The 17,568-nt window shown below is 52.6% G+C and overlaps 1 protein-coding gene across 10 annotated transcripts in view; it reads left to right on the top strand.

Moving 5' to 3' along the window:
* Positions 1-17,568, top strand: part of ARHGAP26 (Rho GTPase activating protein 26) — a 147,887-nt gene that overhangs the window by 107,113 nt on the left and 23,206 nt on the right. For all 10 annotated transcript variants that reach the window (XM_054842095.1, XM_054842094.1, XM_054842090.1 and 7 more), the window contains 2 exons: positions 1,437-1,575; positions 6,733-6,886. In XM_054842095.1, coding sequence (XP_054698070.1) covers positions 1,437-1,575; positions 6,733-6,886 — 293 coding nt within the window. The remainder of the gene's footprint in view (positions 1-1,436; positions 1,576-6,732; positions 6,887-17,568) is intronic.

The raw sequence follows: 17,568 nt of genomic DNA, 5'->3' as shown, positions 1-17,568 counted from the left end.
CCAAACTCCCTGGGGAGCCTGAGAAACAGCCCCTTCGGAGGTGGGAAGGGCCGTGGGCAGGCGTGCGCGGGGTGAAGACGAGCGGTGCCGCACGCAGAAGGCGCAGCTGGGGCTGCTTCTCCCTCCGCTGACCCACGCGCCCGGGAGGCCTGTGGGCAGGAGCCCGGCAGAGCTCTCTGGGAAGGGCTGCGGCAGGACTCCACAGTGCACCCATCCGTTTCATGGCGTGCCCACCCGTGCACCGGCAGAGTCGACTGCTCGCTCGGTCGGCGCTGGGCCCTGCCGCGTGCGCGGGAGTTTTGCACGGGGATTCATGGCCGCTTCCCGTGCCTGAGGCCGGACCTGAGCGCGGGCAGTGAGTCCCTGCAAACAGAAAGGTTGGGGAGCGATGTCCGTAGCTGTGAGGTGTTGGATTCGTTGAGAGCGATTCGTTAGTTCCTCTCCAAGGGCTGTAAGTACTGCCCCTCATGCCCGCCTCGGCCTGCTTTTGGGGAGAGATGTGACATTAACATTTCTGGCTAACGCGTCTTGGCTCTTTAGCATTTATTTGTAGAAACCGGCACGGAGGGTTTGTGTGAGTGTGTGAGGATTTTGCTGTTGTTACACGAAACAAACCAATTAACTGCTGGCAGCCGCTCCCGCTAGCTGGCAGCGGCGTTTTATGGCTCCGGGCAAGGCCATGGCTGGCAGCGACCTGCGCAATGGCTGCGTGCGCCCAGCAGCCACCCCGGTGCTGCGGTGGGCCGCGAGCTGCCTCCCAAATCCGGTTTTCCTGTTGGCCGCCCCGGCAGTGCCGGCCGAATGTCGGGCAGGGGCAGGCAGAGCAGGGGAGGAACGGAGGGATGGAGTTCGGTACGCGCCAGCAAAGGCAGACCTTGGGAGGGCTGGTCCCGGGCAGCACTGCCGTCGTCTGAGCCTGCGGTTCCAGAGCAGAAACAATAAATAACCAAATAGCAACGACAAACCAAACTGCTGCTCTTTAGGTTTGTGCAGTTTTAAAATTCCATCCCCTTGAGAAAAATGTGATTACTCGGTTTTTCTGACAGCTGTGGCTGGAAGTTGCAAAGATTTTCCCAAGCTGGTCGGCATCAGTGGGTGCGAGGGCACCGAGGGCCGCGCTGCAGGGAAGCGCGCGTGGGGACACGCCGATCTGTCGTGTGCCATCGCCACCCACCCTTGAAAACTCAGCAGAGTTATCGGGGTTCTTCACAGCTTGCAACATGTGTCTTGGGAGAAGAATAGAGAAAAGGAGTGCAGGCAGGGTGGGAATGTGGAATTCAGAACGTTGTACCCCAAAATGCTGCCTTGTCGAATGCGAGTCTCCCTTGGGCGCTGCTTTGCGGAGCGATCGCAGGGCGGTGCAGACCAGGCAGGTAGGCAGCCGTTCCGTTCGAAGGGGTGATGCCAAACAACAACTTGTTTATTATTTTTAACAGATATTTAACACGGTGCCAGAGACTCCGCCATCGAACTCGCAGCTGCTCTTGTCTCGCAAGAAGAGCACGGACTCGAAGCCTCCCTCCTGCAGCGAGAGACCGCTGACGCTTTTCCACACCGCACAGCCCAACGAGAAGCGTAAGTGTGCCGAGCCGCGGCTCTCACCTTTCCCACTTGGCAAAGTTTTTGCCCTAATAGTGACTAATGGATTGTAATTCCCATGCCACCAAATGTGTTTTGTACTGGTTCCAGTGGCAGAGGTGATTCCCCGAACAGGATTGGGCTTTGGTTTCCTCTGCTGTCACGTTGATGGGGAGTGTGAAGACCGTCTGGCATCCAAGCCCTTAACCAGGGGCTGGAAGGGAGGCGGCATTAGCACAGTATAAAGTGTTGCTGTCCCTTCTCCACCTGCACATTCCCGTTCTCATGTTCCCCGGCCCCCGTCCTCACCATCATCAGCTGCTGAGATGCGCTCCTGCATGTGGGGCACAACACTTGTGGGAAGGGTGGACACCTGCCCGCCTCTCCACAAGGCGATCTTTTTTGGATGCCTGCAGGCACTTTACCTTTTACAGACACGAAAAACTTGGCCGGGAGGTTCTGCACGTTACTGAGGATTATCGACCACGGCAGTTTAAAAATGCGGAAGATCATTTTTCCATTTCTGTCACTAATTGATGCTCCAGATATTTGGGTGAAAGAGTGGGTGCCCCATCCCTACTGATGGAGCGGCAGAAATGTGTCTGCCCAGGCTGTTGCTTCACGTTGTAGCTAAGCCCAGTTCCCAGCTCTCCGGTTCCTCCCGGCCACACGCTCCCAGCCCTTGCCTCAGGCTGCTCCGGGAACCGGCCCGTTGCACAGGGATCTGTTCTGGTTTGCTACAAAAGCAGGGGAGCAACCTGGGGAGCAGAGCAAGGCTCTGGGGCTCGGCTTGCTCGGCTCGGGCAGTGGGTGCGTGCGGGGAGCGAGGCGTGGGGGAAGACTGAAGTTAAGCTGCCTCCCCAGGACTTAAAACTGCGGGGCGGACGAAGTGGTTGCTGTGTGCTTTGCTGACTCTCAAAACATGTGGGCTTGTCTGATTGAGTTACCAGTAATTATCAGGCACCCTCATTTCGGAGGATGTCATAATGATACACGTGGGTTTAAGGAAGCGGTGGTAGCACCAAAGCGTGCTCTGGAAATAGTGTATCACACGACTCTCGGGGGAGCCTCAAATATCAAAAGCTGCTTTTGAAAAATTTCAGCCTAAAAGTCATTTATTTGCTGCTAACCAAGTAGCTGTTTGTTAGACTCTAGAGTCGCCCGGCTGCTGGAGCCTTCATGTACTGTCCCCCCCTTGCCTAGAAGAGAAACTGAGTTAATTTATTTATCTCTGCATTTATTTATTCCAACGCAAAACAATGTTTTCTCAGTTTTCCTCCTGACAGTCTGTAGTCCTCTGTGTCTATGGGAAGCCACTACCATTTTGTTCGGTGTTTTCCATCTGATAGCTGGAGACTGAAGCTAGACATGTCCAAAATGGAAACAGAGTGCACACTTTTTAAGACTGAGAGCAATTTAACCATAAGAAGAAGTGGGACAGTGAATTTTCGATTGCTTGAAATCTGTTTATTGAAGTCAAATAGCTTTCTAAAATTTTTGCTAAAATTCATCATATAAAGCTGTGTGTAAGTCAAAAATTGTAATGTTCAACAGACAAGATCATGCACAAGAGCAGATTAGATAATTATAGTGATGATTTCATTGTTACACATTCCCATTTTTGTCCACGACTGACCCAGGAACCGAGTGGATATTGTGAAACAAGTGTCATTAGCACAGCAAATGCACCACTTTGTTCCTTATCAGTTCTTCATTATAAACACTGTTTTGGCACTTTGCTCTTATTTTGCCATGCAGAGTGCTTTCACCGTCACTTCTGTGGCCCCTGCGGATAACTGTTACCAAAGTGCCCCAGATCAGGGTGGCAGCCCCAGGCTGCTGCTCTGCCATCGGGAAGGTGTGGGGTTTCTCCGGGGGAGCCCAGCGTTCCTGAGGGTCCTGCGGCTCTGCCTGACAAACTTCCCATTGAGACTCCGAGGGTTTGGGTAACTGGTAAAACTCAACCCGCTTCGGAAGAGAGGGAACCCAGACTGGCCGAGCAGTTCAACGACGGGAGAGTTTGTTGTTTAGTGAAGGGAGGATTGCAAAAAATGTACGAGTCCAGCTCCCCATAAAGCCCCTCCTTTCCAGGCAGGCAGTTTGGGGGGGTCTTGGAGGGCAGTTGCTGGTTTGGTTCATTAACGCAGCTCTCTCATCAGCGGGAGCTGGGCCACGGTGCGAGCAGAGAGGAGATGCAGCCAGGAGCCGGGGCGGTGGCGGGGCCGGGACTGTGCTGCGAGGAGGGGGTTGGTGGTCTGCAATGAGAGCGTGGCCGGCTGCCACCCCCCTCGCAGCCGGCTCTGCCGGCGGTTTGCAAAGCGGCTCTTCTGCCTTCTGCCCGACGGAGGAGAAACACGCTCTAGCTGATGGGCGGTTCTGCTCTTGTAGCTGTAAGACCAAATTAAATCTCACAGCAAAGAATCCTTCACGTAAAAACATGAAGCAAAAAACACTATCCGCCTTTTAAAAAGGAGGAAATAAAGCAGGAGTTTCAGATTCTGCCATTCGTCTCCCTTCCTCTTTAGATGAAACACTTCCAGTTTCTCGGCTGATAGGAACTTTAATTCAATATTGGCTGGTAGCTAGCTCTGAGATTAGGCAGACAATTGGCACTGATTTGTGCTGGCTTACAGAGCTTATTTTCAGACTTCAGCCTTGGGCAGAAAATGTTTGGAAACAAAAGGACGTAGTGTTGGATGGCACCTCATCGGATCAAGTCTGTGCTCCTCATGGCCCCGATACGGCCGTGCAGTGGGGTGGGCTCGGCGTGGGCTGTCCCTGGGCTCAGCCACCTCTGTACGCCACGGAGATGGTCTGTCACGGCACTGGGTAAAACCTGCGCTGGCAGATGCAACAGCAGAGGAGTGATTTGGATCGACTTTTGGGGTTTTAGGTCTGTAGGCAGCTTAGTTTCTCTCTTATTTCATCTGCTGGCTCCCACGTTTGCCTGTCACTATTTGTGGAGGTCAGCGCTCTGCTTTTCTCCACTTTTGCCTCTTCTTATCTTCTGCATGGATAATCTTTTTCATTGCAAAGTGCTTTTGCCTTCTGAGTCCCAGGTCGGCTTTTGCGAGCTCACGGCTTCGTACCGGAGGAGCAGCGCTGGCTCCGGCTGGACTTGGTGTGCTGTTCTCCGTCAGCCTGTCCCACTGCGCGACACCTGCCGCCGCCGGCTGAATTGCGGCTGCAGCACCAAACTCGTCACCGGCTGCCGGGGCTGGACATCAGGCAGAGGCCGATAAATACATTTGGCACTCTGGGGAAATTGCTCGTGTTGATGAGCTTTTCTGACTTGTTTTAGGGAGAGAAGGGCTTGTCGCTTGAGCCGCGTATGGCTCGAAGCTGACGGGATTGTTTGTGTTTTCCTTTTGGCTTGTCAGACGGTGGCAAGTTGAAAACCACGGCTGGGCAAAAAATCCAACTCGGCGCATCGGAGGAACAGAGGAGGGGACAGAGAAGTGTATGTGCTGCTTGTTCCCTTGGAGGCTGATTGGAGATGATTAATGAAATGCAATTTCAGGAACCTGTTGACATGTATTGACATGGTTAACACACCCTTGGCTTTGCCTAATCTCTGGAAGATAAGCTCAACCTGAGCTAAACCAAGTTTTAGCCCTATCTCGCTGCCATGTGGGCGCTGATTTTGTCCAGATACCAGGAAAATGCAGCAACTCCCTCGAAGGAGCGTGGCAAGGGGCGTTAGGCTCTGCTCTCCCCGCTTGCATCCACAGACCTCTTCCTCGTGGAGGCTTTTCTCTTTGAGGCGGTGGCAAAGGATTTCACAATGCCGTGCTCCTCCGCGCCTGAGGCAGCGCTACTACCAAGCTCTTTTATAGAAACATAGGTGGTTTCTTTCTGGATTAACTTTTCATATATCCCAGGAGTTCCCCTTGCACTCTTCTAGCCTGCTTTAAACGTGTACAGGATACGGATGAGCATTACACCGTCTCCTTCTAACACAAGCAGAGGTGTACAATTTAAAGGGACGGAGAATAAGGGATTCCCTATTACTATGTGCTTTTTGGTGGTAACTGGGTCATATTAGTGTGCACTGGAAAAACAATTTCTTTGGAAGATTTATCACTGAAGTAGGACTCATCATGTTTTCTAGCAGATGCCTATCTTTCAGGAAAAGATCATCACAGAAGTAGCAGTTCTTTGCAATAGGGCTGCTTTCCATGCCATCAGTGATGGTAATTGCTTCTCATAATTACAATTACTGCTTATACAGAAACGACATCTTATGAAAATGAATTAATGTGATTTGAGGTAATTCGGTGTAGAGCTGAGGAGGGAGCCCATGCTGCGGGTGTCTGTTTGGGATGCATAATATTTTCCCTGCTTGCTGCTGAAGGCACACAAATAAGGGGGAAATCTCTTAACAGAATATGATCAAGGGAAATGAGAAACTCTGAGAAACCTCCAGGTTGTCAGCAGAGCAGCGCCAGCGTCTCCCCAACGCAGCGCAGCCGGCGCTACGGCGGGTGTGGGCAGCAGCCACTATTTCAGATCAGATACGACGCCAAGGTTCTCACCCAGAGCTGTTCTGTGTTTTAGAAGAGCGCACGCGGAACGAGCAGAGACCCTGCCCCCTTTCTCCTTACAGACCTGGCCAGGGAAGATCCATCGTACTTGACGTCAAGTCCTAGGCTGAAGCATTTCTTGCTGAGATAAACTTTAACTAAGTGATCTGTCCTTTTCTTGTTCTAAACCGTTATCCTGCTCTGTCACACAAACGCACAGTCCCTTGGCAGCTGGTTTCAGACACAGAGAAATCCATTCCTCTATGTAGTCTGCATTTTAATTTTTTTCAGGTTGTGTGGTACTTCGGATGTCTTTGGGAGTATAAAATATTAATGCCTTGAGAAAAAAGAATATTTTCTTACTAAGAATTGTATTCATTTAAAATGTAGCTCCATCTTAAGAAAAATAATAAAAAAAAGAGTATCTGGTATTTCTTATAGTTTAATGTTTAATATCTAGAAAACATGACTGTAAACTGCCTGTCTTCTGGGGTCTGGTAAGATGCATTAGGGCAGGGATTATTAATTACTGGGAATGCTCGAAGCCTTTGCAGCAGTATGCTCTTTACTTCTGCATGCAGCGGCAGCTCTGTGTGATGGTGATGATTCTTGGGTTTTGATGTTTTTTTAGAGGAGAACAGGAACAGTATCATCAACTCCAGCCTGGAATCCGTCATCTCGTCAAATGTAAACAGCTTCCTCAACTCCAACAGCGCTCCCCAGCCCAACCTGAACTCAAGTGATCTTGAACTAGAAGTAATTAAACCCAACAGGCCAAATTCACTGTAAGTACAGTGGTAATTAGTGTTTTATAGGCTCTCCGTCCTTAATCTTTAATCAAGGCTGTTTCTTACTCTGAATCCCAGCAGTTTGTTGAAGAATACAATTTAACATTTTAATTTTTAATGGATGCCTAGCGTGTGCCCTGCATTTTTAACTCGGTCTAAGCGGTGGAATTAGTTACTGTGGGTTATATCTGCTGGCGAGTTTCAGCTCTGATTATTTTGCACATGTGGAATATTTTTCGAGCAGAACTCCGCGTTGCCGCTTGAACTGCTCGACCCATCTGGTGATAACTCCAGCAAACACAAAGGACTTTTCTTCTGAGTTAAATTCTGTGACTGTTGTCAGTACAGTTGATCTCCGGCCAAATCTGTGCCATTGCCTCTGCTATTGCTTCCTTCATCTGGAAAGTTCAAGGGAAAAAATAGCGACCTTAGCAATGACTCCCTGGGGACGGCCGAGTTATTTATGAAGTCCCCTGAACTTGACACAGCTGAGCCCTCGCGCCGATGGCCGTCTCTGCTGGGGGAATTTCCTTCCTGCTGCGGCTCTGCCGGGCCCGATAGCATTTTCCCACAGAACCTCCCCTCCCCGTACATGTGAAGATCTGCTCAGATCTTCAAGAGCCATTGCGGTCCTTGCAAGCCGAAGCCAGTTTTCCCCCCAGCGCTGCTCGGCACGTCCCTGCCCGTCCCCGCGGATCGGCCGGGAGGAACGCTGTTCCCGCCACGGCATTTTATGGCCTCGCTGTATGCAGCGACCTTCTCAGTTAGGGGAGACCTTCCTGCCCACCCCTCCAGCCCTCCCACAGGCTCCGAACACATCCAGTTCCCACTCAACCGTAGGAGCCCCCAGTCCCTTGAGAGCAGACGGTGACATTTTTGCTTTAGCTGCTTTCCTCTGGTTAGCAGCAGAAGGATTGCTACGGATCCGAAATGGAGAAGTGCCAGGGCGGGTGCTGGTAGAGATGGTGGAACTTGTTGCTGTTGGCTTGGTTGACAGCAGGGGTTGGGCTTTGGGGGAGTCTGGGGTGCAGCCCTCGCTGCCAGTGTGTGGGGACAGCTGAGGCCCCTGCCTGCAGCCATTTGCACGGCAGAAGGTAAGTACAGCGGGCAGCTGGCACTACTGCCTGCGTGTGCGTGTGTGTGAACAGAGGACAGGCTCTGCCTTTCATCCATCTGCTCTGCCTCTCTCCGCACCATGGCTGCCACTAAAACCGCGAGCTGCATGAGCATCAAACCAACCCCTTGTCGGCCTCGCCTGGCGTCGGGTCCGGGAGCGGGCTTTATAAAGCTCAGCTCTATGCCTCGCCTGGCGTTGGCTCTGGGAGAGGGCTTTGTAAGGCTCAGCTCAGCTCCATGCCTCGCCTGCCGTCTGTGGATTTCCCTACTGCGAGGAAGCCGCCTGCAAGGAGTGTTGTGGTGGCAGAATAGAGCATCCAAAAGGTAGGAGCCTCTAAATTAAGGTTGTGCGTTAACGTATGTTATGTACTGAATAAAGATGCGTCGATATCTCATGCCCGTGCCGCCGGTTGAAGCTCTGGAAGTCAGTCACATACCATTCCCCCAACAGGATGTTTTTAGTTTATTTATCCTTCGAGGGAAAAAAAAAAAAAGTGAATTATAATACAGCAAGGTTTGTGAGCCTGAGTCTTGCTGTGACCTGACAGGAACTGTTTGCCAAATTCACAGTTTTTCAGATTCCAAGAGTTGCCGCTTCCTAACAATTTCTTTTTTAAAGGAAATCAGAAAGAAGTTCAGCAGAATAAATCAGTTAAAGCTATGTGGGGCTTTGGGGAATGGAGGCATCTTGCTGGTACCAAGGAATTAAGTGAGCAGATCGATGGTGAAACCATTTGTTGCCACCAGTTAAGTGGCCTTTACAATTCTGCGAAGTGAAATAGTGATGAGCAGGGTAGTGCCAGTGTTTGTGGCATTCGGTGCTTTTCCTCAAATCCAGTGATTATGTGATAATTTTTCACAGGCAGGAGTACACAGGTTCTCAGTCCATGTTGAGCTAAAGGTTGAAAAGTGAGTCTTAAGGTGAATAATACCACAAGCAAGTATTTTCTTCTCTATAACCCCAAATATTTACATCAAGTATCTTTAATCCAGTCTTTCAATGAGAAATGAAGCGTTTGACTTCATTTAATTCTTTTTAAACAGTGTGTATAGCTGTCACCTCAGCCTCTCCACGCTGCTCACCCATGAGCACCAGTCGTGCCCGTGGTTTTGGCAGCTCCGTGGCGTTTTGCCCTCGGTGGTCAGCACTCCGGGAGGGGTGTTGGTTTGCAGCGGCGAGGATGAGGAGGGTGAGGAGGGCTGCCAGCGGCGGGTCTGTCCCCCAGCCCTGCCCCGCGGCCGTTCACAGCCTGCGCGCCTGGTTCGGGCAGGGTGCCCGGGTGGTGCCAGCGTCCCGGCCGCTTTGTCGGCGCTGCTCTGCGGGACACCCAGACAGCGTCTGTGCGAAGCTGCTTCTGGCTTTTTAACCAGCTGAGCAACCCGGGCTTTGCGGGAAGCCTTGGGCTGGAGGCACGCTGCAGTGGGTCTGCAGTACCTGTTACTGCCCTGCGAGGGGTTCTGCTGCTCCCCCGTAATTACCGGACACACAATTAGGGTACGTGGCAGCGGGGAAGGTCTCAGGGTGCCTTGCCCTTTGCATTCCTTCAAGTGCTCTGCCAAAGTCTCTGCGGGTCCTGTGAGACCCATCTTTGAGCTTTGCTTCAGGACTTTGGGGTTTTTATTGCGTTCTTCGCCATTTTCTGTAATTTTTCGGCCGTGGAGCGGGGCCATCCTGTTTCGGGGCCCGTTAAGGAGGGGTTGGCTTTCCCGGCAGCCTGCCCACAAGCTGATCAGCTGGCTGCGCTGGGAGCTGGCGCTCGCCAAAATTCAAACCCTGCAGCTGAGGAGCTGTAAAATTCCAGGTGTGCAGAGGCCAGGAAGTCCCGCTTTCCTTCTCGAAAGAAAAAGGGATTTCTTTCTGAACAAGAAACTCTTTTAAGAGAACAAGTACAAAAGAATCCTGGATTTGGTGTTTCCTTCCCTTCGAGAAAGGGAGCTCTGCTTCCCTAACGGGACAACAGCAAAGGTTAGTGAATTAAAAACTACTCCAGACCAGAATTTGACCTAGTCCTTATTTTCTGCTGTCTAAATGCACCATTGAAAAAACCAGGCTGATGGAGATTTCCGTGCAGGGGAAATGCCTTCATTAATTAGGGCCTTTTCCTGCTTTATTCTGGGGTTTCGTGCCTTCAAGTGTTGGTGTGTCTCTTGCCCTTCACCCGTGTGGGCAGGGTGGGCACAGTGACCCCCGTGTCCTTCCAGTCTCACCGTCCCTCCGGGCCCCGGTCTCGGCTGAAGCTGTCCTGTGATGGGTGCCCACCCGGGGAGGGTGGAGGGGGCACGCGATGAGCCTTTTGGCATTAATGTCGCTTTGAAATCTTTGCTTGTGTTGTCTCGTGGCATCAGTGGGTTGCCCATCAGTGGCTCTGTGTCACCTTCTCACACGTGCTACGAGCGTGACAGCTGCGAAGGGGAAAACACCTTTTTTCTGCTGGTCACAAGGTACCGGACTCTGGTCCGTGCCCGGGGAAAGCTGCGACGTTGTGTTGCCCCAAAGCGATGTCCACCTTGGAGCTGCTCTCCAGCCCAGCCAGCGGCAGGGCCAGCGGTGTGCCCGAGGCCAGCAGACCTTCAGAAAGCCGTCACTAGTTGCCTCCTCCCCACAGGCTGCAGCTGGATTCACAGCTCCAGCCTTCATCCTTTAAGCCTTGGTAGAGCCCAAGTGGGGTGTCCCCACGCAGGATGTTTCACGTTGGGCACGGTGGCTCCTCACGACGTGGGAGCTGTGGCACAGCTACTCACCCTCTGCAAAAGCACTTTGCGAAACTGCAGGGAAAGGACTTGGGTCGTTTTGATGTTCTTGCTTCTTAGTAAGCTGAAAACAGATGCTCTTGTGCAAATAGCTCCTGTTGATCTCAGTGGGAGACTTGTTGGAGCACAGACGTTAAGGACTGCAAGTCTGGGGGATTTCTTGTTTTCCTTCTGCTGCAGTGAGCACCGATGCATTCAAAGGTTGCCTTTAAACATGCTAAAAATTGTGAGCACTGCCTGTGAAATTAGAGATTGTTTGTTTGAGCTTTTCTTTACAAAAGCCTCTTGGCTCCCTTCTAACTGTATCCCCCAGGTCTGCTCCACGGGGAGCTGAGCCGGTCCCTAAATCCCCTTGTGAGCCTGTGCCGCTTCTTCCCCAGCCTCTGGGCGTGACGGGCGTTACAGCAGCAACCGCGCCGGGGCCGAGGTCTCCCCACCGCCGTGCCGTTCCCCGTCCTCTTCCCAGGGGGAAGGCAGTCGTTCTCAGACTTGCCTTTCCTCGAGTGGTCCTCCTTCACCAACCAGGAGGAAAATTGTTTTGCTGCAGGGCAAAGGCTCTTCCTTCCCAGCCACCAATTGGGGTTTTACTATGGGAATGCATTTATTTATTAGGGCTGGGTTTATTTTTATGGAAAAACTGCTCTGGGTGGGAGTTGTACCCGGTGAGTCAGCAGGACTGCTGTCCCATGCCAGGAGCTGCCACTGCGGAGGGACCGGGCTGGCTGCCCGGGGCCACCAAAGCCCCCAGGGAGGGGGATTCGGTTTAAAGAAGTGTTGGGTTTTGTTATCCTGCCCCGGCAGCAAACAGCTGCCTTAGAAAACATGGCAAAACAAGAACCAGAAGTGCTGTGTTTCTAGCATAGATGCATACTTAACCTGAAACAGGGGAAGTTTTCAAACTACATTGTGTGACCACAAAGAACAAAAGATTTAAGATTGTGGCTTTTAAAGTCCTTTAAAAAAGCACCTTGCTCTGGTGGCTCTGCAGTGCCTGCCTGTGACACCTCTGACACGGGGTGCGGATAACCAACACCTTGGTGGGTGTTTGCTTTGTGTCTTTGGTCCTCTGTTTTATTTATTTATTCGCCCCATCTGTGTCCTATTCAAAGACCCGTGCTGCGTGCAGGGCTCTGCTGTGCTGGGGGCACGGGCGGCCGCTCCGGGTGCTCACATCTGGCTGATGCCAAAGAAGAGGTGGGTGCTGCAAGCGCAGCGACGAGTCTGGTTACACAGCCTCATCAGAACCACCTTTCAGTGCTAAAATAAGTGTAACACCTTAGTCTTAAACTAGCCGTTGGGTATTATACTGGGTACTTCTGGCTGGCTTCCTACCTGCGACTTTGGACAAGAGGAAATGGTCTCAAGTTGTGTCAGGGGAGATTTAGATTGGATATTAGGAAAAATTTCTTCACCGAAAGAGTGGTCAAGCATTAGAACAGGCTGCCCAGAGAGGTGGTGGAGTCACCATCCCTGGAGGTGTTCAAAAAACGTGTAGACGTGGCACTTCGGGACATGGTTTAGTAGACATGGAGGTGTTGGGTTGACGGTTGGACTTGATGATCTTAGAAGTCTTTTCCAACCTTAAAGATTCCATGATTCTATGAGTCTATGACTCGCTGCAGGCTTTTACAGTTGTTTGCTAAGTGGAACAACTAGTATGTTATAGTTTGGAAAATAAACAGTGGCTAAAACTTAGCAGAGGAGGTGGATGGAGTCATGAGGGTTTCCCTTTCTCTTCTCACAGTAATTTCTTGCTGTGCGGGGCTGTTTGGAAGGTGCACGGTGTGTCGCCGTCTGCTGCTCTCCCGTGTGTCGGGTTGAACAGGCAGCGCTCTGCCTGTAGCTCAGCCTGCCTCCGTGCCGCTTGCAGCCGAGGTGCTGCACGCCTGGCCCCGCGCTGCACCGGGTAGAGCTCAGAGAGGGGAGCCCATCCCGCCATCGCCCCGTGAGCAGAGATGGCTCCCCGCGGCGCGTTTGCTCGTGCTCTCTGCGGAGGTTGGGCTGTTTCTCCCGGGCAGCATCGCTTTGGTTTGACGCCCCGAGGATGCGCCGTGGGCACGAGGCGTGTGCTGGGGTGTGGAGCAGGCAGCCGGGAGCTGGGGAGGCAGTGCCCGGCGCTGGGGTGGGCTGGGGCCAGCGGGACGGGAGCAGGATGAGTTGGGGAGGCACGGGAGGAGGCACAGAAATACCCCTTTTCTGGGGGGGGGAAACTCGAGCGTCAGCTGTGCGAGTGGGTGTCTCTAAAAATAGCAGGGACCGAGCTATTAAATAGCCTGGCCCTCGGGCACGGGCAGGCTCAGCCCTGCCTGCGGCTGACCCGGCACGACCCCGCTGGCTCTGCTTTGCTTCCCTAAACCCCGAGAAGCCCCTCGGCTTTGGAAGGGATCCCCGGGGCTGGGAGTCAGCCTCGTGCACAAGGAAATGCCAGAACTACAGCTACCTTCTGGCCCCCGTTTCCCTGCTCTGTGCCTTGGTGATCTGTCCTTCAAGACTTTCGCTGTCCCTCGGGGAGGTGGTGGGGCCCGGTGTGTGCCTCGCCATCGGGCGCCAAGGGGCAAACCTTCACCAGTGCTCTGGTGCCGACTTGGTTCAGCATTTCCCAGCTTTGGGCTTGGCAATCTCGACATCCTTTTAACGTAGGGTGGGTTCATGTGCCGGTCGGTGTCTGCTCGGTGTTGCGCTGGTGTGCTAATTGCAGAGCAGCTCCCTGCACAAAATCAACGCCTTTACCGGTTGCCCTGGGAGTTTGCTTTGTAGGTGCAAACCAAGTCAAAAATAAAGCATGCATCACTTGATGAGGGAAATATCACCTGTCACTCCCTCAAAATGAACTATTACAGGCATTTTTGCCCGATGTCCCCAGGAGATACAACCAGCCTAACAACACTGCCTGTGTTCGATGGTGTGTTCCCCACTCTGCACCTTTCCGGGTCCATCTGCGATCGCGGTGGAGTGGCAGAGACCTTTGATGTTGGGGTTTTTCCCAGGCGACAGGGAAGCAGGGCCAGCCGGGGGCACCGATGGCAGAGCCCGTCCTCGCCCGCAGGCTCGGGGTGCCCGAGGTGTCCGTGCCGTGGGGCAAGCTGAGCCCCTGCTCGGCCACCCAGCCCCGACACATGGTGTTTGCTGCACCTCCTTCCCCTGGGGACTCTGCCTTTAGGGAAATCATAGCTTTGGGAAACTTAGATTTAGTCACCATGTGTCTATTTGCATTTTGCTTTATTTTCTTGTTGACCAAGTATGGCTATTTCTTGCCCTCCATGGGTATGGAAAGAAATGAGGAGCGGATCTAAGGTCTAGTGGTCATGAAAAAAATAACCCAGTTTTAATCTAAGGAAGAGAGGTTATTCCCATGTGCTTTTGATTTACAGGACCAGAATAAATCTTCATTAGGCATCCCACTTAAAACTTGAACAACATTTCTCCTTCCCTGCCTGAAAATGAGAGAAATTTCAAGAATTAATGTATTTGCAAAACAGCCTCCAACAGTGGCTTTTTGCTGGCCCTGGGCCGGGTGGTTGGGAGAGGAGCCGTGGGCTGGGGCAGAGAGGGGTGCCGCACGCTGAGACCGGGGTGCTGGTGGCCAGGACTGCACCTTGTGCCCGTGCTCTGCTCTGAAGTCCCTCGTGATCCCAAATCTGTGTCTAACAGCAGACAAATCAGCATGACATCATCAAGGTATCAAACAGGATAGGATACTGGGTTTTGCAGTAAATAATCTCTTAAAAGTGCAAACAGCTTTGGCAGTTACCAGCTGTGACACACGTAAGCAAAAGCATGCGAGAAGCAAGTAGACCTTTAAATGCTGCTGGTTCCTCACAGAATTTAAGTCACTTTTTCCACTCTGAAAAATAACTATGTAAACATGACACAGCCTTATTCAGCAGCTCTGCTCCCTGTGCCCACGCAGCATGCAGATCTCTGCAGCAAAAATAAACTGTTTAGTTTTGCTTTTCTTTTTATTTTAAACTTTTGTGGAGTCGGCAGTAGTAGGAGTGATGTGAACTTTACTGTACCCTGCTTCATTAGTCAAATTACTGTAAGAACAAATCTTTCTTGTTCAGGAGCCGTGTCCCCGCACTGTCAGCAGGAGGATCAGGCAGGTGTAAAGGGCAGCAGAAGCCAGCGTTGGTTAGGAATGCAGGGGAGAGTTTCTTGGTTTCTGGATGCCGTGTGAAGTTGGCAGCTAGAATAAACTTCTTTTTATTTATAGAAAGACCCCCCTGAAGGCACACAGAGAGCATGTCTGGGGAGTGAGTTGCCGGCTGTGAAAGCCCAAGAACTCTTTACAGCCATGTTCAGCTTTTATTTTATTCGGCACAGGGAAGCTGTGAGACCGTGCCATTCTACGCTCCGAGCAGAGCTGGATGAAAGCACGGCGAAGGGGTTGTGTGCACGAGAGCTCCAAGGAGCGCTGCTCCCGGGGGCGATACGGCAGTCACCCTGGCACCCTGTCTCTGAGCCAGTTTAACTCATACAGTGGAAGAAACCTTTCCTCTGGAGGGGAGCTGTTTTCCTGTAAAATGCAGTGCTTTGAAGTGGTGGTCAGCTTGTGCCGTCCTGGCAGAGCTGAGCTTTCTCATGGCTGCAGAGTTAACCCGTGGTTACCATCGGTGGTGATCTCTATGTCTGTCAGCTGCTGTCACAAAATACCGTCTGGCTTTTTAGCTGAAGTTCTAGAAATGCTCAGCCATTTTTTAGTTTCTTCTTTTTTTTTTTTAACAGATATTTGTGATCTATTATACTGAATCTAGTTGGGTAAACAGTCGGAGAGGCCAAGGCGGTTTGTCCTAGGGCAGCACCAGCAACGGCAGTCTTGACTCTGCCCTCTGTCCTGCCCTGGGATTTACATCCTAGAAGTAAATCCCGTCTTTATCACACCGGATTTGGCAGTCAGAGCTGGGATGGCAGCTGCTCAGAAGTGTTCCATTTCAAGCTAGGAAAATGTCCGGCTGCAGCTGAAGTTACTAATTCCGACAGCGGTGTTAGATGAGCCGTGGGGTGAAGTGGAACCAGCCGGTCTTGCAAGGGAGATGCTGGTTAGTCACTGCTGCGTTTTTCACACCTTTAAAATGCAAATGAGGATGGGTAATGACCAACTGTTGCACTCACCAGATAACATCTTGCTGACTTGGCAGAAAGATTTGCCATCCTTGTCAGCCGAGCGCTTCTGCTGGGCATCAGAAGGAGCAAAATGAGGTCATCGCGCGTGGTGAATAAGGCAGTATGGTGCCAGCAGGCTGCCGAGGCTCTGGTCTGCACCTCGCGTCACAGGAGGGTGCCAGGGGTGGTCGTGCAGGTCACAGGAGGGTGCCGGGGTGTCCCTGTGGGTCACAGGAGGGTGCCAGGGGTGTCCCTGCGGTCCAGCCCAGCCAGCTGCCGCTCCCATCGCAGTGGGCCATGGTGACAGGGCTGTGGCACTGGGGACGTGTGCTGCCAGCACCGGCGGGATCAGCTCCGGTCTGCCCTCGGGATGGACCTGTGTGCCTGATCCACGTCCCCATCCGGCAGTTTTGTTTCATCTCAGGCTGTCACTGCCCTGTTCAGCGTGTCCCAGTCCTTGGAGGGCTTTGGGAGCTGCAGGTTATATATACATCCTTGGCAACATCCACGTCAAATGCCTCTGCCTCCTTTTTCTCTCTTTCACTACCCTTCCCTGTCTTCTGCTGGGATTGTACAAACACTTCTGGCATTAACTGCAAAACCCCGTTAGTCTTGGGGTCTGAGCTTTGGACTGATCCAGAACCGCTGCTCTGCAGACAGCAATACAGGCTTTCGTTTGCCCATTTGTGATGTACGCGTCAAATTTGCACAGTTTAAAGTTCAGCTGGCTTTTCAGACCCATCTGAGTTGGAGCTGTGTCCTCTCCCGATTCCGCATCCCTGGAGGCGCGCAGGGGGGGCACAGGCAGCCTGTGTGGGCCGGGGATGCGGCTCCTGCAGCTCCTTCTCCCACGTCCCGTGCGGAGCTGTGGAGCCTGGCAGCGCAGCGTGCCAGAGGAGCGGGTCACCTCTCGCCGGGCTCAGCAGCGGTTGTGCGCTCGAAGCTGTGCTCAGCCCCGCTTGCCGATGGATGTGAGTAGGAAGAGCGGTGCACGTGCAGCCGAGCCCCTTTGAGTTGTTTATTCCTTTTCTCCTCATTAAAGCCTTCCCTGCTATTTAACTGGTTACAGGTAACTGGTTTGAGAGCAGCTCTGGGTGCCCTGGGCAGGGTGCGGTGAGCGTGGCAGTGCCCGGGTGTGGAAGAGGCTCAGCCTCCGAGCATGGACCGGATGGGGAATGTTTGAGCTTCTGTTTCCCTCTGTGCGCTTCTTGGAGGTCAGGCTTACGGGTCAGAGTATTTCTGAAATAATCCCTTCCCTGTTATCAAATGATGTAAGTGAGGTGCAGAGCCCATGTGCTTCATGGCTTTGAGCTGTATTTTCCGTATATATTACCCATTTCAGCAGGACGAATAAGGTTGAGGAAATAGAAACCCGGCAATGCTTTTGAAAGGAAAACAAATTATCTCTAGATAACATAAGACCACGCAGAGACTGTCAGCCAGACCATCTGCCCTGCGCATCGCCAGGGGAGCTGCCGATAAGGGGCTGGGGCTCGGGGCGGGCTGGCGGAGGGTCCGGCCACCCCCCAGGGCAAGCTGGACGGAGCAGGCAGGAGAGAGCAGGCAGCATCTGCTGCACTGCCTCAGCCTGCCCGTCCGTCCGGAGGGACCGTGGTGTGGCAGAAATGAGCCCTTAACCTGCACGACCTCTTCAGTTCCTCTCCCTTTTGCTCGCTCGCCCTTGTTTTGCAGAGGCTTTCGTGGCTCTG

The sequence above is a fragment of the Grus americana genome, chromosome 14, assembly GCF_028858705.1.
Source record: "Grus americana isolate bGruAme1 chromosome 14, bGruAme1.mat, whole genome shotgun sequence".
Lineage (NCBI taxonomy): Eukaryota > Metazoa > Chordata > Aves > Gruiformes > Gruidae > Grus > Grus americana.
This window is presented reverse-complemented; position numbering and strand designations above follow the sequence as displayed.